The 18299-nt window shown below is 48.3% G+C and overlaps 1 protein-coding gene across 1 annotated transcript in view; it reads right to left on the bottom strand.

Annotated features, from left to right (window-relative positions):
• WSCD2 (WSC domain containing 2) overlaps positions 1-18299 on the bottom strand; it is a 134716-nt gene that overhangs the window by 20921 nt on the left and 95496 nt on the right. Inside the window, exons 5-7 of the mRNA XM_044990187.1 lie at positions 11820-11941; positions 7051-7225; positions 1163-1327 (exon numbers count right to left, since the gene is read on the bottom strand). Of these exons, the coding sequence (XP_044846122.1) occupies positions 1163-1327; positions 7051-7225; positions 11820-11941 (462 nt within the window). The remainder of the gene's footprint in view (positions 1-1162; positions 1328-7050; positions 7226-11819; positions 11942-18299) is intronic.

Below are 18299 nucleotides of genomic sequence, written 5' to 3' on the forward strand. Positions count from 1 at the left end.
CCCCCAAAAGAGCTCTGCAGACCCCCAGGGGTATGTGTAACCCGAGGGAGAACCACTGCTTTAGACCATCCCCGACATGCATCAGTTTCGGGGAGAAGGGGTAAATCAGGAGTAATTTTATTGACTTAAATGGAATTCTACCCACCTATCTATCAATGAGTTTTCATTGCAGGGAGGAGAATTTGGCCTGTGCACCCTTCGTAGACGCTGACTCCGTGGGTGCTCTGGGGCTGGAGCCCCCACAGGGAAAAATGGTGGGAGCTGAGCACTCACCAGCAGCCCCCCATCAGCACCTCCCCTTCCCCCCAGAGTCTCCTGCCTACCGGCAGGCCCCACCAATCAACACCTCCCCCTCCCTTCCCATGCCTCCAGCCTGCCACAATCAGCTGTTTCGCAGCATGCTGGAGGCTGGGGGGAGAGGGGAGGAGCGAAGATGCAGCACGCTTGGGGGAGGGAGCAGACCAGGGTGGGAAGAGGTGGGGCGGGGCAGGGGAAGAGGTGTGGCCTTGAGGCAAGGGGTAGAGTGGGGCGGGGTCTGGGGCACTCCCTGGCACAATGGATAGTCAGCGCTGCTGGCACCCTGTATGTTCTATTGCTCATTAATAAAGCACATTTCCTTCCCTAGACACAGTAGCGTATTCTAATTTAAATCCCCTCTCCTGCCTTCCTTCTGAAACCCTCAACGTTGTCCAGTTCCTGAGATCCTTCTTGAGAGGCCATCTGAAGTCACGGTGATAGCAAAGCTGCTGGTGACACCGGTGATCTTGCGTTTTAAATGTTTCCAATGAGCATTACATTGTTAAAGCTAAGAATGCAATAAGCCAAGCTTAGTTTGCAGGTCTGTCTCTCAAAGTCAGCTACAGACAATTTAATTTGGTAGAGGACCTTGGATGATACTTTGTATGATAGAACCACATTTTATTAAGAGGCAAATGATTAGTAAGCAAACAGGCGTGCAATTACCATTTATACTATATATGTCCTGCTAAAACCAGTTATAACCCGACATAGCCACAACATGGCCCTTGTCCTTGTTAACTTCAATTTTCACATCTGACTGACTCCAACTTGTATGTTTAACTTTTGCTCACATTAACAAACTCAAATTCTGATTCTCAAATTCAGATTCTAGCGCATTTTAAAGGCTACACGCCCCTCTCACCTTTGTTGTAGAGCGATCCATCGAAGTAATAGCTCCCAGTGTAGAAACCCGTAGCTAGCTCGATGAGATGACGCGCCCACGTGTTGCCCGCTCCAGGAAAGCTTGCCAGAGCTATAAACTGTTTCGACCGAGCTGGTAAAAACCTTCTATCCATACAACGATTGTCTAGAAAGAGAATAAATGGAAGATGTGTCAAGGTGCAATACATAAAATTCCACCACTGAGATAAGGGAAAGAGAGGCTTTCTGATCTCAGGGGACATACTAACAGAGATGTGGAAATGCTCATTCAGTGAACCTTGTTCATAATGGCCACCAGGGGGAGTCTCTTTTGTTGCCCCAGCAGCTGAAGCAGCGTCTGGCTTGTTTTTTTGGCTAAAGCACCAGGAACCATCCAAACTCCCCTCCATTGTGGCCGTCTCAAGGTTTATTGCCATTTTCTGGATCTATGGACAGTGCATCAAGAAACACTCCTGCTACTTTGCTGCGACCTCCTCAGCCACGTGTTCGTGAATGATGCATCCCAAACTAAGCTCTTTTCCATCAGTTCCTGTGTCCACTGGGGCCTTTTCAGTGACACGGTGACTGTCTTGCCAGTTTCTGGTTCCACTTTGGCAGCAGGGCATATGAACCGCATAGCTCCGGCAGTGAGGACAAGACGGGGAAACAGGAGGAAAATCAGCTGTATATGCTGGTATTTGAAGAGGTGCCTACATTACTCAAGGGCCTTCCATTAACTGTGGTTTTCAGGTCCCTGTTACTCTGTTTTACAGCTATTGCTTCTTCACTGACAACACAAGTCTGCAGCTGTGATGGCTGGCTGGATCCCAGCTGTGCTGCTCTGAAATGAGGAACCTTCAGACCATCCCTGACATGCATTGCGGGGGCTGGAACGAGGGGAGGGTGATGGGAAGACTTGCAGGGATTGAAGAACCATCTCCAGGCCGATCCTGCAGGGACCATCACTTGGATGGGTTTCACTGTACAAACATGAAAGGAAATGATCATTTCCCAAAGGATCCCTCACAGAGTTCAAAGCCTTCATCTAAAGCAAGAGTGGCCAACAGGGAGACACACAGATCCAGCCCCAAAAGGCAGTCAGTCAGGACACACATGCTGAGTGGCACAAGGATCTCTATGGCCAAGCCGGGCACACTTTGATACTCCCATTTGTTTGTCAAAGCTTTTTCTTCTGCTATCCGGCTCCGCCATCATACAGAGACCCCTTCTGAAGGCAGATGGGTTACAGCAGAGGACACCACGTGTGCGAATAACAGTGCGTATGTCCTAGAGGCAGACCTGGGCTGCAGTTCAAACTTTGGCCCCAATGGCCCTGGGATGTTTAGATCAGGGAGTTGGGTTTGGCCCATTATAGCGATGGGGGATCTGAGGTGAATTTTTTGGGTACGGAGCTGGACCATCCATTTCAAAGGTGGTTTTGCTTCTAGGACATGTGTGTGTGATAGTCTGAGTGTAATGGTGGATGTATATCTAATCTAGGCACGGTGGGTGTGTGCACACAATGTGTGTGTGCATTCAGGCTTGAGTGTATACCCTGATGGCTTTGTGCGTGCAGATGCCCAGCACTGGCTTATACCTGGAAAAATCGTTCCCATTATGGCTGTTCTCTATGGCCTGGTGACTTGGCCCATGGATTGAAAATCACTTCAGGTCCCAAGGCCATTCCCTTCTGGGATCTCATTACGCAGCTTGGAAGAGAGGCTGGCTGGGCTCCAGGAGTAAACACTGCTAGAGATGGGATAAACCCTCACCACCTTTCATCCTTAGCCGCAGAATGAGTCCCAGTTACCCTTCCCCGGATGTTGCCCTCAGTATCCCCTGGCTTAGTGGGAGATGGGTTTTATTAGAGGGCTGGCCCTGGAGAAAGCGTTAACAGGCTAGTCCAAGGGACAGAAAGTCGCCCTTAGGATTTCCCCGCTGTTTGGAAGCACACTGGCTCTCCTGCTTTCTTCCACTTGTGTCGTTCTTCATCCTAATTCATAAAGATGCATAACAATGTATCACTGGCTCTACTAGAGAGAAAACGAGTCAGCTCTGTGTGGCTTGCTGTAGTCTCCTGGAGTAGACAGACGCAGCACACAATTAGATGGCTGCGTTAGGGAAAAGCCTCACTCACTGTAGAAACACTGACAAGTGCCAGCCACTAAGATATTCTAACTGGGCACAACTGCTCTGCTTCACAATTCTGCTGCTTTTGAGGAGCAGCTGGCGAGCTCAGACAGGTGACAGAATCACAAAATGCTCAGGAACTGAACACTGTAGATGTAGGCGGGTGGATCTCCCATCCTGGTACTGACCAGACGTAATGCTGCTTTGCATCGAGATCACTATGCAAGGCGGAACAGGTTTAAGTTAGATCCTCTGTGTTGTTTGTTTTCTGATGGTGACGTTATTGACCTCGCATAGAATTTGGCAGTTCAACCTGCAGGCATTTTGGAGGTAACGGGTTCTAAGAGTTCCTTCCCCTGGTTGCTTCTCTCAGAGATGAGTTATTGCTATTGTTCCTACCCCGTGCCTCCTCCACTCACCAGAGTCGCCAAATAAAGTAAAAGGAACAACATTATCCTGGCCAAACATTCCCTCCAATGACTAGATCGTGAAAAGCAACGCTGAGGAGCTGCAACGTTTGCCTACAGCTGGACAGAGGAGTGGCTTTTAAGTGACAATAATAGATTCTCTGCTCCCACCTGCTAGGCTTTCTCTTCCCAGCACTGATCCCCTGTGCTGAATGCAGCTTATCACCTTCCAGAGCTGGGGATGCCAGCCCAGTGCTGCATATCCAGGACTGGTGTCACTCTTATGTAGCATAACATAGATAGATGTGTATTGTCTAAGCCGCATAAGTATAAATGCATCATGCTCTTTTATGCTTATTAATGCAAAAGCATTTTTCAAATGACCACAGAGAAGAGGAGAACTGGAGGAAACCTGTACAATAAATCCCTGTGCATACTTGTTTGACTTTTGAAGCCAATTCTCCTGGGCTGGTTGGCGTCTCTTTTCTGTTCCCATCCCATGAACCTACCAGTGAACACGAATTGCAAGAATGTTTGTCAAAAGAGCGAAGGCTAAAGAGAATTTTACAGATTATTGGACAGTAGGCGGGGGAGCACGTGATTTACCTGCCTCCCAGGGAGCTCTGAAGTTTAATGGACAATTAATGTTTGCAGAGTGCACTGAGCTCCTTGGATATCTCCATGCTAAATGTTATTAACAGGAGACATTCTACCCTTTTTATTTTCTCGCAAAAGCTAAAACTGTTTGAGAAAGTCCCTACAGGAGCTTTTGTACAGAACAAAAGTAACCATGTTATAGCAAAAAAATGTTGGATTACAGATGTCATTGAAGTCTTTGCTTACTTTGGGCCCTAATGAAATTGATAAAAAAAAGACTCTCCTTGAATGCATACCAGAGATTTCATTTTTATTTACTTAACTTTTTTGGAACAATCTTGATGGAACTGACCTTGAATGGGGGCCGGGAGAAGTTACCTCTGATGAAAAGTCCTTGAGTTTTCTGTTTAGGATTCCTTCTTCTACTTTCCTGGACTGGCTTTTCCTTTTCTCCTTCCTTGACCCACAGGCTTTTATCCTGTGTTGTAACTGTATGGATCTAATCTCAGCCTTGCCACTATGAAATGTTAAGAGAGCTCAGGAGACAAAGGCACATCTCCCGCTCACTCACCAGAAGGCGAGCATATTCTTGCTGCTGAGCAATTTCATGTATGTATCTACTTTGCATTGCAATGGGGCAAGCTGGCAAAGTCAAAATGGTCTATGGAGGTTTGAGTATATTTCTTTCTATGACAGTAATTCCCCAAGCACTTTTCTGTAACATTTCTCAAGCACTGATGTCTTCAAACATGATACCGCTGGGCTTTCCTCCTTCATTTAGGCCACATTTTCACAGGGTATTAATTTTTTGAACTCATACAGGGATTTCAAAGCACTTGACAAGCATCGGTCGATTAATAAAACCTCATCACCTCCCTAGGAGGAATGTTAGTGGCATTTTATGGATGGGGAAACCAAGGCACAAAGTGATTAAGTGACATGCACAGCAAGTCAATGGCAGCGCCAGGAGCTGCACCCAGAAATGCTAATACTCAGCCTCTGCTATGATCACCAGACACAGGCTTCCACCTAGGTGCAAGAAAAAAGCAGCTAGTCCCACAGATCTGAATGAAGCCGAACCCTAAATTCTTTTTGGTTAGCTAGTGAGAGAACTGAAAAGCACTGCCACGTGCGGGGCCTACAGAAGGGACTGATATGCATGATCCCATGTGATGAAAATCATAACTGCCCAAACAAGAAGAAAATACTACAGCGAATGTAAATGAACAGCCTTGTTGGGACACTGGGTGCTTCTTTGGAAAGGAAACTGGATTTGTCACATTTTGCTTTCAAGCAATCTTCACAGCCTCCTGTACGCTTCCCCCAGGGCAGCGCTGGACAGCAGGTGCATTGGGATGTCTGGAGGGCTCTGTGACAGAAGATCAGAGACCCATTATTAACCAGTGATTGGTTATTCTGGCCTGTAACTTATTGACAGTGACAAGGAGAAAAAAAATAAAGAAAAGTCTGCTGAAGGCAGATGGCAAACTGTTATTTCCCGTGTCTGATCTAAGCAGTAATTAAAGTCGCATGTTCAAAGGAGGATTTATTTCCTGGGAAATTGAAATAAATGGTAATTTTTAATGAACGCCGAATGGATATTTGGAAACCTGTGTTATTTTATCCAGGGTAACAGAACGCTCAGAGCTCCATGTATTCTATGGCCAGTTTGGACACGGGTGGTAAAGCTGAAATCTGCAGCAGAGACATGTGACCATCTGATCAGTTAGTGTGTCCTTCCTCCCATCCCTTACTCCAACACCCAGGTAAGAAAGAACGGAAAAGCTACCCAGGAAATACAGCTGGGGCAGAGGAGCCAGCTGTCAGTGTAATATTCCGGGCAGCTCCACTCTGTGACCCAGATTAGGACCATTAAACAACGGAAGTAGATTCTGCTCCAAGAGCCCCAGCAGAGACTAGCACCGGGCACTTGGGGGCCGTTAGTCTAGTTCTATAGGGCCCACCTGCCAGGCTGAATGTAGATTCACAAAGTCCTGGGGTCTCAGTAAAGGTGGCCACCATCAGGTGACCTTCCCGTCCTGGGAGGTCTTCAGCCTGAGATAGCTGGAGAACCATTGTCCCAGGCAGCGCTCCAAGCAGGCACCTCTGATGTAATGGTGCTCGTTGTCCTTCGCTGGGGAGCCGGGCTCACATCAAAGCCCTATAATCAAAACATTCCCCTGGCTGACTTTGAAGGGAAATTAACATGCTCAGTATAGGGCAGAGTATTCCCGTCATTGCATGGGCCCCTTGAAACAAAGGCTGCTGTGAAGATGCATCGTACTGCATGTCCAATCAGCCCAACCCCCCGTTGAGGGTGCGCCAATGAATGGGAGGTGGGCAATGGTGGGCCACCAAGGATCAGCATTCGGCTAGACAGCGGGGTGTCAAAAACTACTGAGCAAAACTCTTTGTGAGTCAGAGAGGGAATGGCCCTATTCTCAGTGGAGGGGGTCGAGCCCAGATAGCGTGTCGCCAGTCAGCCACCTGGCTCTGCTAGAGAGCTGTTAAAGGGGAGTATCGAGTGAGCAGCTGAGTGCAGCATGCACCAGCTCTCCAGCCCCTCTGCAGGGAAGAAGACACCATAGGCAAGTAGCAATAACTATCCAGCATTAGCTGAACTCCAGCTGAGCAGCCGCGCTCCAGGGTTCCCGGAGTCATTGCTCTTGCTGAAAGGGGAGAGTTAGAAACCTCTCGCGCTGACTCCCCAGCAGACACACAGTCAGAGCAAAGAGCCCGGCGCGACGCTCTCTACCTTGCACTTGCGTCTGGTACACGATGAAGTACTCAGTGGTGCCGCAGCTCTCGAACTCCTCGCCGCCGCACTTCTGGGCGCACAGCTGCTCGTCCTCGCGCTCGTGGAGGGTGAAGAGCGTGGTGGGGAAGCCGCAGTGGCAGGAGGCCCCCCCCAGGGCTGCCAGCGGGTATTCCTGGGGGGAGCAAGGGACAGAGTCGCTCAGCCTGAGCAGCTTGCAGCAGGCCAGGAGGCTGGGATGTGCAGCCCGTTGCTGCCTGCCTGCCTGCCAGCTGCCTCCCACACCCACCGGCTACCTGATCGCCACCAACTCCATTTCTGCTGCCATCAGAGTTCAGGGCAAAGCTCCCATCGTCTGCAGGGGCAGCATGGTCAGGCCCTCGCTTATTAACACTGGGTCAGTGATTGAATACAGCGGCCTGGGAAAGTGGTTCCTTTAGTTCTCCCACATTTAGTGGTTATCAAAGGGTCTGTCTACACTGCAGCTACACTTCAGCTTCCCGGCCCATGTCGACTCACGGTGTGAGTTTGGGGGGCTCACTCGGCTACTTTTAGTGCACTAGCTGGAGTTCTACTAGCGCGACTCTGTCTAGCCGGGCTGGGAGGCTGCCTGACAGCCCTGGAAGCTGGAGTCTCTCCACAGTCACTTTGGAGAATCAGAATCCGGAGCTGGGTTTTGCAGCTGAGCTGCAGCTGTACTTGTCCAGAAGCTACCCCACCCCTCCCAGTAAAACAGGACTAACGGCACTGGTGTTTGGGGGCAGTTCACAAGTCTTTGGGGTGACAGAAGCTTTTCTCTCTCTCTCTCTCTCTCTCTCATGACTTCTTTCTGGGTCAGGCGCAGGAAAAGTGCTGTGCATTACAAGAGTGACCGCCCCTAGCTCAATCCCAGGGGTGGGTTTACTCTTAGGCCCTGATTCTGCCCTGCGATCTGCACAGGCAGACTGTTCTCTGTCTATCCTTGGTACTTCGGTGGTCCCCATCAGCGGAGCGCCTCACAATCTTTAATGCCTGCTATTGTCCCCATTGTACAGATGGGGAACAGTGGCACAGAGAGACAAGGCCTAGATGCACAAAAGGCGTTAGGCACCCCAGTTTTGGCACCACTGCAATGTACAACCCCCCCACCCCCCCTCACCCCCCCTTTCCCATCTGACCCTGTAGGTTTCTAAACTCACTAGGCATTTCCATTTCCATGTTAAAAAGTTCCGTAAGCACCTTTGTTGGTGCCACTGGGTGGGCCTTAGGACACACCCCTCTCCTTGGCATCTCCCATTGGCTATCTTGGCACACACCCCTCTCCTTGGCATCTCCCATTGGCTATCTTGGCACACACCCCTCTCCTTGGCATCTCCCATTGGCTCTCTTGGCACACACCCCTCTCCTTGGCATCTCCCATTGGCTCTCTTGGCACACACCCCTCTCCACGCAACAAGGGCTAATTCGGTTCAGGGCACACAGTGCTTTGTAAATGAAATGTTCTGTGGGCCAGGTTCCATTGTCAGCAGCACTCCTGCAAACCAGCAGTAGCTCCACTGCAGCCATTAGCTCTGCCTTCGTGTAACCATGCCTGGAGTCGAGCCGTGCGAGGGGCGCGGCGTTATTACCCCTTGCGAGCCCGTCACAACGCTGCATTGCTAGCAACGGCAGCTTGCCTTTGACAAAAACCAACCCAACCAGAGTTCTAGCATGTCCAGCACCTCCTCGCCCAGCTGTGGCCCTGCATTCCAAACCGCGGGGCTGGAAATTGCCAAGCTATTTGCTAGTGCAGGGTGTCATATATCTGGAGCTATGATACTCCTCTTAGAATCGTGGCCTGATGCTGCTCCGGTAATTTGTGAGTTTGTCACCCGGAGTAAGGTTACTAAAAGCCCACAGACTGCATCTTCTGTGACCTCATTTGGATTTTAAAGTGCAGAGTTATGAGGGAACATTCAGAGACTGACAGGCAATTTAACACCCAGGGCTGTGGCGACGCTGGGTTAATCAAGGGGCTCGGTGCTCAGGATTTTATTTACACCTCCGAGAGCCAAGCTCTCAGGGGAGCAAGAACAAAGCAGGGCTGAGGTGTGGAGCTGCTGTTCTCGTATTTAACCAATGTGACAGAGTGCAGGGAACCTAATGGCTTTTAGTGGGACTGTCTGGTCTGTCGAGCGGCTGAGGGAGCATGTTCACTGGGGTAGAGATGGAGACACAGCCAGGGAAAGCTGCTGAGTCTAGATATATTGTTTTCAAATCCCTTTCTTAGCCTCCCATTTGGCAGACATCTGTTTGAGCTACGTCCGTCTATGACACTGAAATGTGACAGCAGGGAGACCTTCAGTGTCAGAGGATGCAGGACGGGAGGGCCTCATTAGAGGGCAGCCGTTTAAGCATATATTTGGGCATCCTTAGAGCTCATAGCAGCTGAGTCCCAGGAAGCGCTGTCAGCGCCAGACAACCCGTGCACAGCTTCCTGTTTTGGGGGTGGCGATGTAGCCCTATGGAAGCTATAGGGATTGTTTGGTGATGAACTCCCTGCTGCAGACGGTTCAACCTTTACGTGATTAGCATCTACAGTTATATGAGCCACCAGAAAAACGAACAATCCTGATGCTTCAGGACATAAACTGTGACCACATCTGGGGTCAGGAAGGAAACTACTTTCCCCCATTACTATGGTAATCTGCAGTTTCCTCTAACGCATTCTACATTTTCCCATGTGGAGGTCAGGTTCTTGGCCACCAGTCTACTGCTGGAGGTGAAGCATTAATCTGTTATTTCTGGTCAGAGATCCACCAGTAAGTTTGCTTGTTTTCTTTCTTTCATTTTTTAAAAATTAACATTCAAATCCAATAGATTAAAGCCTGGTAAAACTCTCACGGCACATGTTAACATTTGTGTGCTCCAGTATAGTAAAAGTCTGGCATGGAAGAGACCCTATGGAGTCATCTATATGGATTAAAGCATTAAGATAGGTAGTTGACCTTGTATAATGCTACTACCTTGCCATCCAGATGTTTCACTGCTCAGCAAGACACTTGATTGGTGTGCAGTCTGGGCCAGAGAGACCCTACCCCAGGGCCAAGTCTCAGCTGGTGTAAATGGGAGTAGCCCCATTGACACCCAGGGGGCTACACTGAAGGAGAAGTCGATTCCCTTCCCCCCACCCCCTGGAGGAGAGAGTTGGGAGAAGGTTCCAACTTATCCCAAAGATGCAAGTTCAGCCAATTCACCATGCAGGGGCTAGGAACCATGCAATTCAAAAGTCAGAACTGTGTCTGCACAGGTTGGAAAAAGGCCTTGACAACATGGCAGGGAGCAGCCTAAGCAGGAGCTGTCCTGGCCCATGTTTTCAGGGCATTAAAGAGAAAGAAAACAAGCTTTTGTCCAGCCCCACTCCTCCTTCCCTTCCTACTCAGCTGCTGATTGTCCTGAGTGATGGGTTTGTCGCGGGTGATATCAAGGAAATCTCCTTCATGCAGGGCTGAGGTGCAACACCAGACAGAACATCAACTGCCCAGAGGGCAGGACTCAGCTCACCCCCTGTAGCGCTCTGGGTGAACAGCCTCCCTCCGCCATCAAGCCCGTTTAGTTGAATGAATCAACTGGGTTTGAATAAAATCAGAACCAACAAGGGTGAAATCTGGCCCCGGTTACCAGTGTGATCAAACTCATGATGCCTAATGGTTCTTGGGTCATGGGGTGGGCTCATGGTCACCGAAAGGCTCTTGGGTAGCCTATGTCCAAAAGGTTCCATGCCTAGTCAATGGGGTCTCCAGGATTATCGACCCCAGCCTTTGTTGGCAGCGCCAGCAGAAGGACCAAGGACTGAAGACTAAGCTGCGTGACTCTTCAGTGATCTCATGAAACTATGGGACCATTCACAGCAAAGCCAGAGTTACAATTTGTTCTCTTAAAAACCCTATGCCCCACCCTCCTCTTTGGGTCTCTTTCCCAAGGCCGCAGTTTTTATTCAAGAGCCCTTTTCTTTTTGTGGATCTTCTTTCTCTTGCCCATGCACTCTCCCCTACTGCTTCCCACAGTTTCTCTGGCCCCACTCCTCCGTCCCCTCTCAGCCGCCCCCAAGGTCCTCCAGGATCATTGTTTTCTCGGGACACACATTCCACGGTCGGGAATACCCACTTTTCCTATTCCCCTCCCGAGTCCAGTGAGAAGAAGCCCAGCCACCTCAAGAATATGGGTAGGAACTGACCCCGACCCAGACCCTCAGCTGGTGTAAACCAGCCTTGCTGCATTCGCTTCAGTGGAGTGATGGCCACCCCAGCAGCTAAGAATCTGTCCCACTGTTTTAAAAGGTGAAGCAGTTACTTGTTGTTTAGAAACAGTGGCGTCAAATCCTGCCACTGCCGGGCCAACCGCATACAAATCTCCCATAAAGTCCATGCATAGGATTTGTACAGGTAAAGCTTCCGCCAGGTTACAGATTAAGCGGAAGGAGAAATGTAGTGATCCTCAGCATGGCCTTCTCCTGGGATTTAGAACCTACTTTTTGTAGGGCAAAGATACAAGCTGTAAATTTCTCCTCTTGTAGTTTGGACACAAGCAATTATTACATTAAAATGGACTGAGTATGATTTTTAACATGGCTCTTCTGAAGCAAATGCAGCGCTCTGGAAGGACTCTTACCTTGATCCTTCCCCACTTGCACCCATGTTACACCAGTCACTCCCTTGGCTCTAGTGGGGTTATTCCTGATTTACATCATTGCAAACTGGAGGTGTGTGCCAGGTCCTTCGCTGAGAGCCCCATTCACTTCTCCTACTCACCTTTTCAGTGCAGAAGTCCACACACTTGTCTACAGACATGTTCAGCATCACCCCTGTCACAGGCAAAGCTAAGGAGATGTTGTCCGGCCGGTGGAAGCATCCGCGGAATATCGCGCTGCCATCTGGAACAGAGAGAGCTGGTTAGTAAAGGTCCATGTGACATGGAAGACGGAAAGTCTGGTTCACTGGCAACAATGGCTGTAGTGCAATGAGACATGAGTCGAGACTCTCTGAGAGCCTTTTGTGGTCTTCTCCACCAGCTGCCACCACCCAATCATGAAGCCTGGCCAATCAATCCACCCAAACCCAATCCTTCTGGCTGCAAACGCTATCCTCAGCGACAAGTAATCCAACCTTCCTCCCAACTGAACAAACCCTCCTGACTGATGCAAAGAGTCTCCACTCCAAATCCTCCTCCACACAAAGGTTATAGACCCTTGCCACGCATGCCAGTTCCATGCAGTTCCCTGCCACCTCGGGCTAGTTCCATGAAGAGAGGGCCAGTATGAATGAGTCTGCAACCACCTACATATGTCTAACAGACTAATGAACAGTGACTGACTGGTAACAGGGCTGGCTACCATTGACCTCATCAGGATCTGAATCCGTGGTGAAAGGCTCTAGTCCCTCGAGCAGTCTCGTCTCTTCACTACCGTGGATTTATCAAGGACTCTTCCCCTTATTCTCAGGAAACAATCCAACTTTCATGACAATTTTAAGTTAAATAAGCCTCTGGTACAGTAAAGGAGCCAATTCTAACTGAATACCATTAGCTGTACTCTGAGAAAGCACCTAGAACATTACCTAGAAAAATACTCTTTGCTGCCTTGAATAAAAATGCACCAGCTGACATGCAAACGCCTCATGTTTGTAGTGAGAGGCTATCCAGAAAACAAACAGCAGCACAAACTCAATGAGAATCTGTCTCCCCGTAGACTTCCTTTGCTGTTAATTCCTTATCCTCTGTTCTATGCAGCTTGTCTCTTTTTCTCTCGCTCTACAAGGAGAGTATTGAGCAGCGTGGTTAACGATTATTAACAGACACCAGAGCCCCCCACTCAGCTACTGTGTGCTTTTCTCCAGCCAGCCTAGAAAGGGTGTCAACTGGAATGCCATTCTAGCTCCCGGGGCTCTGAGCTGTTTGTGTGCACCCACTGGCCTACACTTACATGTTAGCCTGGCACTTTGTGTCTAAGCTCCATCATTTCACGAAGGCAGGGTGACTCTTGGAAAGTCTCTGGCCTGATTTGCTTGAAGCCAGAGACGACCCGTGACTGTCAATAATGGGGGGAGGGGCATGGGCAGAGTGAGGGCAGCCGGCTTCAGCGGTGGTACTGAGCATGCTTAGTCCATGTGAGCATGCTCAGCACAAGGCAAGCAGCAAATCTGGGGGGGATGACATGACCCTCCATGCCCGGCCCCACGCATCACCTGCTCCTCCCGTGGGTACTCAACATACTTGGCTGAGTTCTCTTTTTTTTCTCTCCCTTGTCATCCTCCATCACTTGCTGGCCACTTTTAACCCTCTCTCTGGCTCTTTGTTCTTTAATATCTCTATCAGCAAAATGATGCTGTTGGGTTGCTTGGGATTTTGAAAGCCCAAGGGACGTTGCCAGTTCTGTAAAGAGGCAAGTAATCTTTACCCCAGAAATTGGATTCAGAGTGATGAGGAATTAGGAAGGCACAGTGCAGTTGCATCTCAGCTGCTTGCGATAGGAATATTTGTCCTTAAACATGCCTTTAAAAATACTCTGGCACTGGGTTGTGGGCATGGGGCTAGATTAGAGATTGAACAGAAGCAATTGTCCCCTTGGAAAACATGCATCAGGCAACTAATGTTGCCATGGACCCCTCTCCTCCTGTTTCTAGCTTTCTGGGTTGAACTCCTGCATGATGACAATCTAACCCAATAAGCGAATCCATTTGTACTGATCTTTGAAAGAACAACAGCTCCTTTAAACTGAGGTGTCAGAAGCAAAGTGCATTTTGTAGTGTCCTGTATGAAAGGTCAGGGTGTTCTGCTGTCTGTATGTTCTGTTTATTCTGATGCGTTTTTAGAACAAACATCTGCAGTGGTCAGCCCTAAAAAGTCAACATTTGCCCACAGTGACCACAGTGTGGTAGCTTACATACCCCAGTACGAACATGTATGTGGCAGAGAAAATGGCTCTGGTGTCTCAGATATTGTATATTATGAACTTCCACACACAAAAACCAACCAACCAGCTTCAAAGTTGAGCTGGGCGAAATTTTTTTTGACCAAAACTTTCTTCAACAAGAAACAGATTCGGTGCCACTGAACATTTTGGGAATTCATGTCAGTTTTGCTGAATTGTTTCAATCAGAATAAAAAAAAACCCAACAAAAATAAGTTCTGGAAATAGCATAACATTTTTTAATTTGAAGTAACTTTTTGTTTAGAGATTTCCTTTGTTTAGTTTAATAAATTCAAAAACATCTTCACATGCTCAAATTTGATGCAAAACATTTCATTCAACTGTAAATGAACTTTTCCCCAACTTTTTAATTTGCCAAAAAAAAATTTAAAAAATGTAATTTTGGTTTGACCCAAAGTGATTTTTTCCCCTGTTTTTGAATTGCCAGTAAACCAAAAAATTATAGGGGCTGAACTTAGCGGTTCTGGGAGTGTGGAAGACCTCCTGGCTTGAAGTGGTTTCCAGTTTGGTATAATAGCTGTCAGTTCAGCACCCCCACTATACCCATTGGTCCAGCATCCACGCAAAAAATCCATTATTCATACACTTTTACTTACAACTAAAGTGGCTGCTAGTTTAGATTAAGGAAAAACTCAGTGAGTGAATAAAAATAAACAAGAGAAATAGAATGAGCACAGTGTATGTGCCTCACGGTAATAGGCTGCAGCAACTCTGAAAACAAAATGGCTGTTTTGGAACTATAAAGAAGCAGTACACAGAAAACAAACTCATCCCAGGTACGTGGCTGCCTATGCCACATAACAGCGGGGAAACTGTTGATTAAAACTGACTTTATAATGGAAACCTGCTGTAGGTCTGTATCAACAATGGCTTTGCAGCAAAGAATATGCTTAGCTTCCCAGAGTATGCTGGCAGCAAAGCACCACTTGGAGTACTCCACTCCCTTCTGGTCTTCTCAGAGCAAGCCAGTGCCATGAACAATTTGTGAGTGTTCATTTGCATTTTTCTAATTTGATTTCTGCTGGCTTTCCTGTGGGACAGCCTGGCAAAACCCCCAAACCATTCCTCCTGGAGATCTTAGACACATCCAAGTATCACCGTAAATGATCATTCACCTGACGGGATAGATTCTCTCTCTCCCTTTGACATTTAAGTACTTGCTAATGAGTCCCACAAGTCTAGGGGCTTAAAGATTAAGGGAGGCTGAATACAATGAATACGAAATTACAGGCAAGATTCACAAAAGCCTTAAAAAGTCAGAAAGAGATCAAAAACCCATTTCTGACTCATTAAAGAAACACTCTGCATTCATAGATGCCTCTGCCTTTCTGTCTCTCTCTTCTTTCCCTCTCCTTTGGCTGTGTTACAGTTAATCCGCCTGTCCAAATCACTTACTAAGGTTACACCCCTTCCATTCACAACCTGGCTCCGTTTATGCAAAGTAGGTCGTTATTATCTCAAAGGTTTCAGAGTAGCAGCCGTGTTAGTCTGTATCCGCAAAAAGGACAGGAGCACTTGTGGCATCTTAGGGCTTGGCTACACTTACAAATTTGCAGCGCTGCAGCAGCGCTTTGAAGTGCTAAGTGTAGCCACAGCCTTAAAGACTAACAAATTTATTTGAGCATAAGCTTTTGTGGGCTACAGCCCACTTCATCGGATGCATAGACACTCTCAAAGGGAGGTTATGGCTTTTCCAGGCAGCAAAAGTGATCTGCTGAAGTCACCTTGCACTTAGAACATGCACCAGTGAATTACTTTCCTGAAATGGGGAAATCTCCCTCAAGGAACAGTCAATATTTTGGACAAAGTCTGGTGTTTAGAGCAGCAATGAACTGGAAGGCAGGACTCCTGGGTTTCAATTCCAGCATCTGCCACAGATTTACTGTGCAGCTTTGGTCAAGTCACTAGATTATTTAGGCCCAGCTTCAGGTGTAAAATTGCCACCATCACCAACCACCAGGGGCTAGCTACCCCCACATAGGAAATGTGAGTTTCAAGTTGATGACATCCCCTTAACAGCCTGTTAACACTCAACAAACAATATCAGACCAAACCAAGCAGCCATTGCGCCTCCAGAACCTTCAGGCCTGGTTTCTGATCGTTTGTTTCTACTGCCTCGTTTTAAGGCGCAACGCAAGCTCGACTGTACCTGCCTAGCTCAGATGTAGGTAGGAAGCTGGGATTTAACCCCAAACCATCACACCTTTTTTTCTGGGCTCAGCATGACCTTCCTCTAGGGAAGTCACTGCGATGCGGGAGTATCACAAGGGGATCCCCTCCAGAGGGCACCAAAGGACCTACCCTACACCGTGACACCCCTGAAAACAAGCAAGACATATACATTTACTGAACTACATTATTAGATAGTTGGGCCAAAGACAGCAGATGCATTCCTTTAGATGTGTAGTGACTAGCTAATTATAAGACAAGCAGGGCCTCTAATCCAGATCTGAGGCCGCTATCAGCCAACCTGTGGAACTCCTTGCCAGAGGATGTTGTGAAGGCCAAGACTATAACAGGGTTCAAAAAAGAACTAGATAAATTCATGGAGGACAGGTCCATCACTGGCTATTAGCCAGGATGGGCAGGGATGGTGTCCCTAGCCTGTTTGCCAGAAGCTGGGAATGGGCAACAGGGGAAGGATCACTTGGTGATTCCCTGTCCTGTTCATTCCCTTTGGGGCACCTGGCATTGGCCATGGTTGAAAGACAGGACACTGTGCTAGATGGGGGGAGGCAAAGCTCAGTGGTTTGAGCATTGGCCTGCGAAACCCACGGTTGTGAGTTCAATGCTTGAGGGGGTTATTAAGGAATCTGGGGCAAAAATCTGTCCGGGGATTGGTCCTGCTTTAGGAAAGGGGGTTGGATGACCTCCTGAGGTCTCTTCCAACCCTGATATTCTTCTATGGTCCTTTGGTCTGACCCAGTATGGCTGTTCTTACGTTCTTATATAAAACCTACCACATCAGGAAATCCCTGTAATAACTAGTCCTCATCAACAAAACCATGGGAGAACAAATCCTTTGTGATATTAAAAAATGGACATCCCTTGAGTAATTAAACACATTTCTGCTCCATTAGAGACGGTCGGCAGGAAAAGAGGGCATTGATCAGCAGGCTGCTACAAGCTACCTGGGCCCAGAGGTTTGCTCAATGAATTGAAACAGTCTAACCTCCTGTGGACCAATCAGCTGGTTCTTTTAGTGACTATCGGCTACTCTCATAGTCAGCTAATTCCATACTGTGTGTGGATTCCTGCGCAGCACCCAGGTATACAAAGCTTGTATTACAGATAGAATCAGAATGAAAGTCTCCAATAGTTTCAATGCAGTGTCACTTGCAATTGCAAATTCCTCTCTTCCTATTTATGGTTATTATGGTAGGTGCCTCCAAGCCCCTGTCAAAGCATCAGGGTCCCATTGTGCCAAACAAATAAAGAAGGCAGGCCCTGCCCCAGCGAGAAATATCAGGCAGGACACAACAGATGGATCAAGCAATCAGACAGGGTGGGAAGACTGAAATACTAGGTACCTTTACTGACTAGTGGAGCAAACAATCAGTGTGCCCGCCAGGTTATGATTTAGCACAGGCCACCTGCACCGCCGAGTGATGGGGCGAGGACTGCACCTTAACAGGGCATAGAAATCCCCCTCCGAGCCTGTGCTTCCAATTGTTCCTGAGGGCTCAGCTACCTCGGTGGCTGGCACAGTAGGGAAGACAGAGAGCATCACCAGTGCACTGAGAGTGCGTGGGTCTCTCGTAGGAATCTCGCCACCACTCACGCCTGCCTGCTTCCCATCTGAGTGCATCCTGCGACCTCCTTGACTGCTCTGGCACATGATCTCCCTGCTGGCTGGAGGAGCCAGACACTGCTTGGTGGTGGGCTGAGATACCAGCTCAATTTTCCAGCCAGCTGAACCTGGCCTCCCTCCTCCTCACGGAGATGACCTGGCTTTTGACTGCTCTCCTGAATCGGCCACGATGTCTCTCCAGAGCCACCTCCAGCCTTTGCTCTTTCATGAGCATTTATTTTTCCTGAGGTCTAAACCACCCTCTGGAGTGAGCTTATTGGATTGAAGTTATTTGCAGTGGAGGTGACCAGAATTTCTCATCCCTCTGGAATCTCATGGACCAGCCTCTTTAGTCAAGTTACTGACGCATGGCCACTCGGTTAATACTTCCTTTACAAGCATGGGAGGCCTTAGCCATGGGATACTGCTGATGTGAAGGACTCTTAAAGGACACTGAGAACATTCTACCAGAGAGAGATTCCTGTCCGTTGTCAAAGGCAGGAGGGTGAAGTG

This window comes from Mauremys mutica, chromosome 16 (assembly GCF_020497125.1).
Source record: "Mauremys mutica isolate MM-2020 ecotype Southern chromosome 16, ASM2049712v1, whole genome shotgun sequence".
Lineage (NCBI taxonomy): Eukaryota > Metazoa > Chordata > Testudines > Geoemydidae > Mauremys > Mauremys mutica.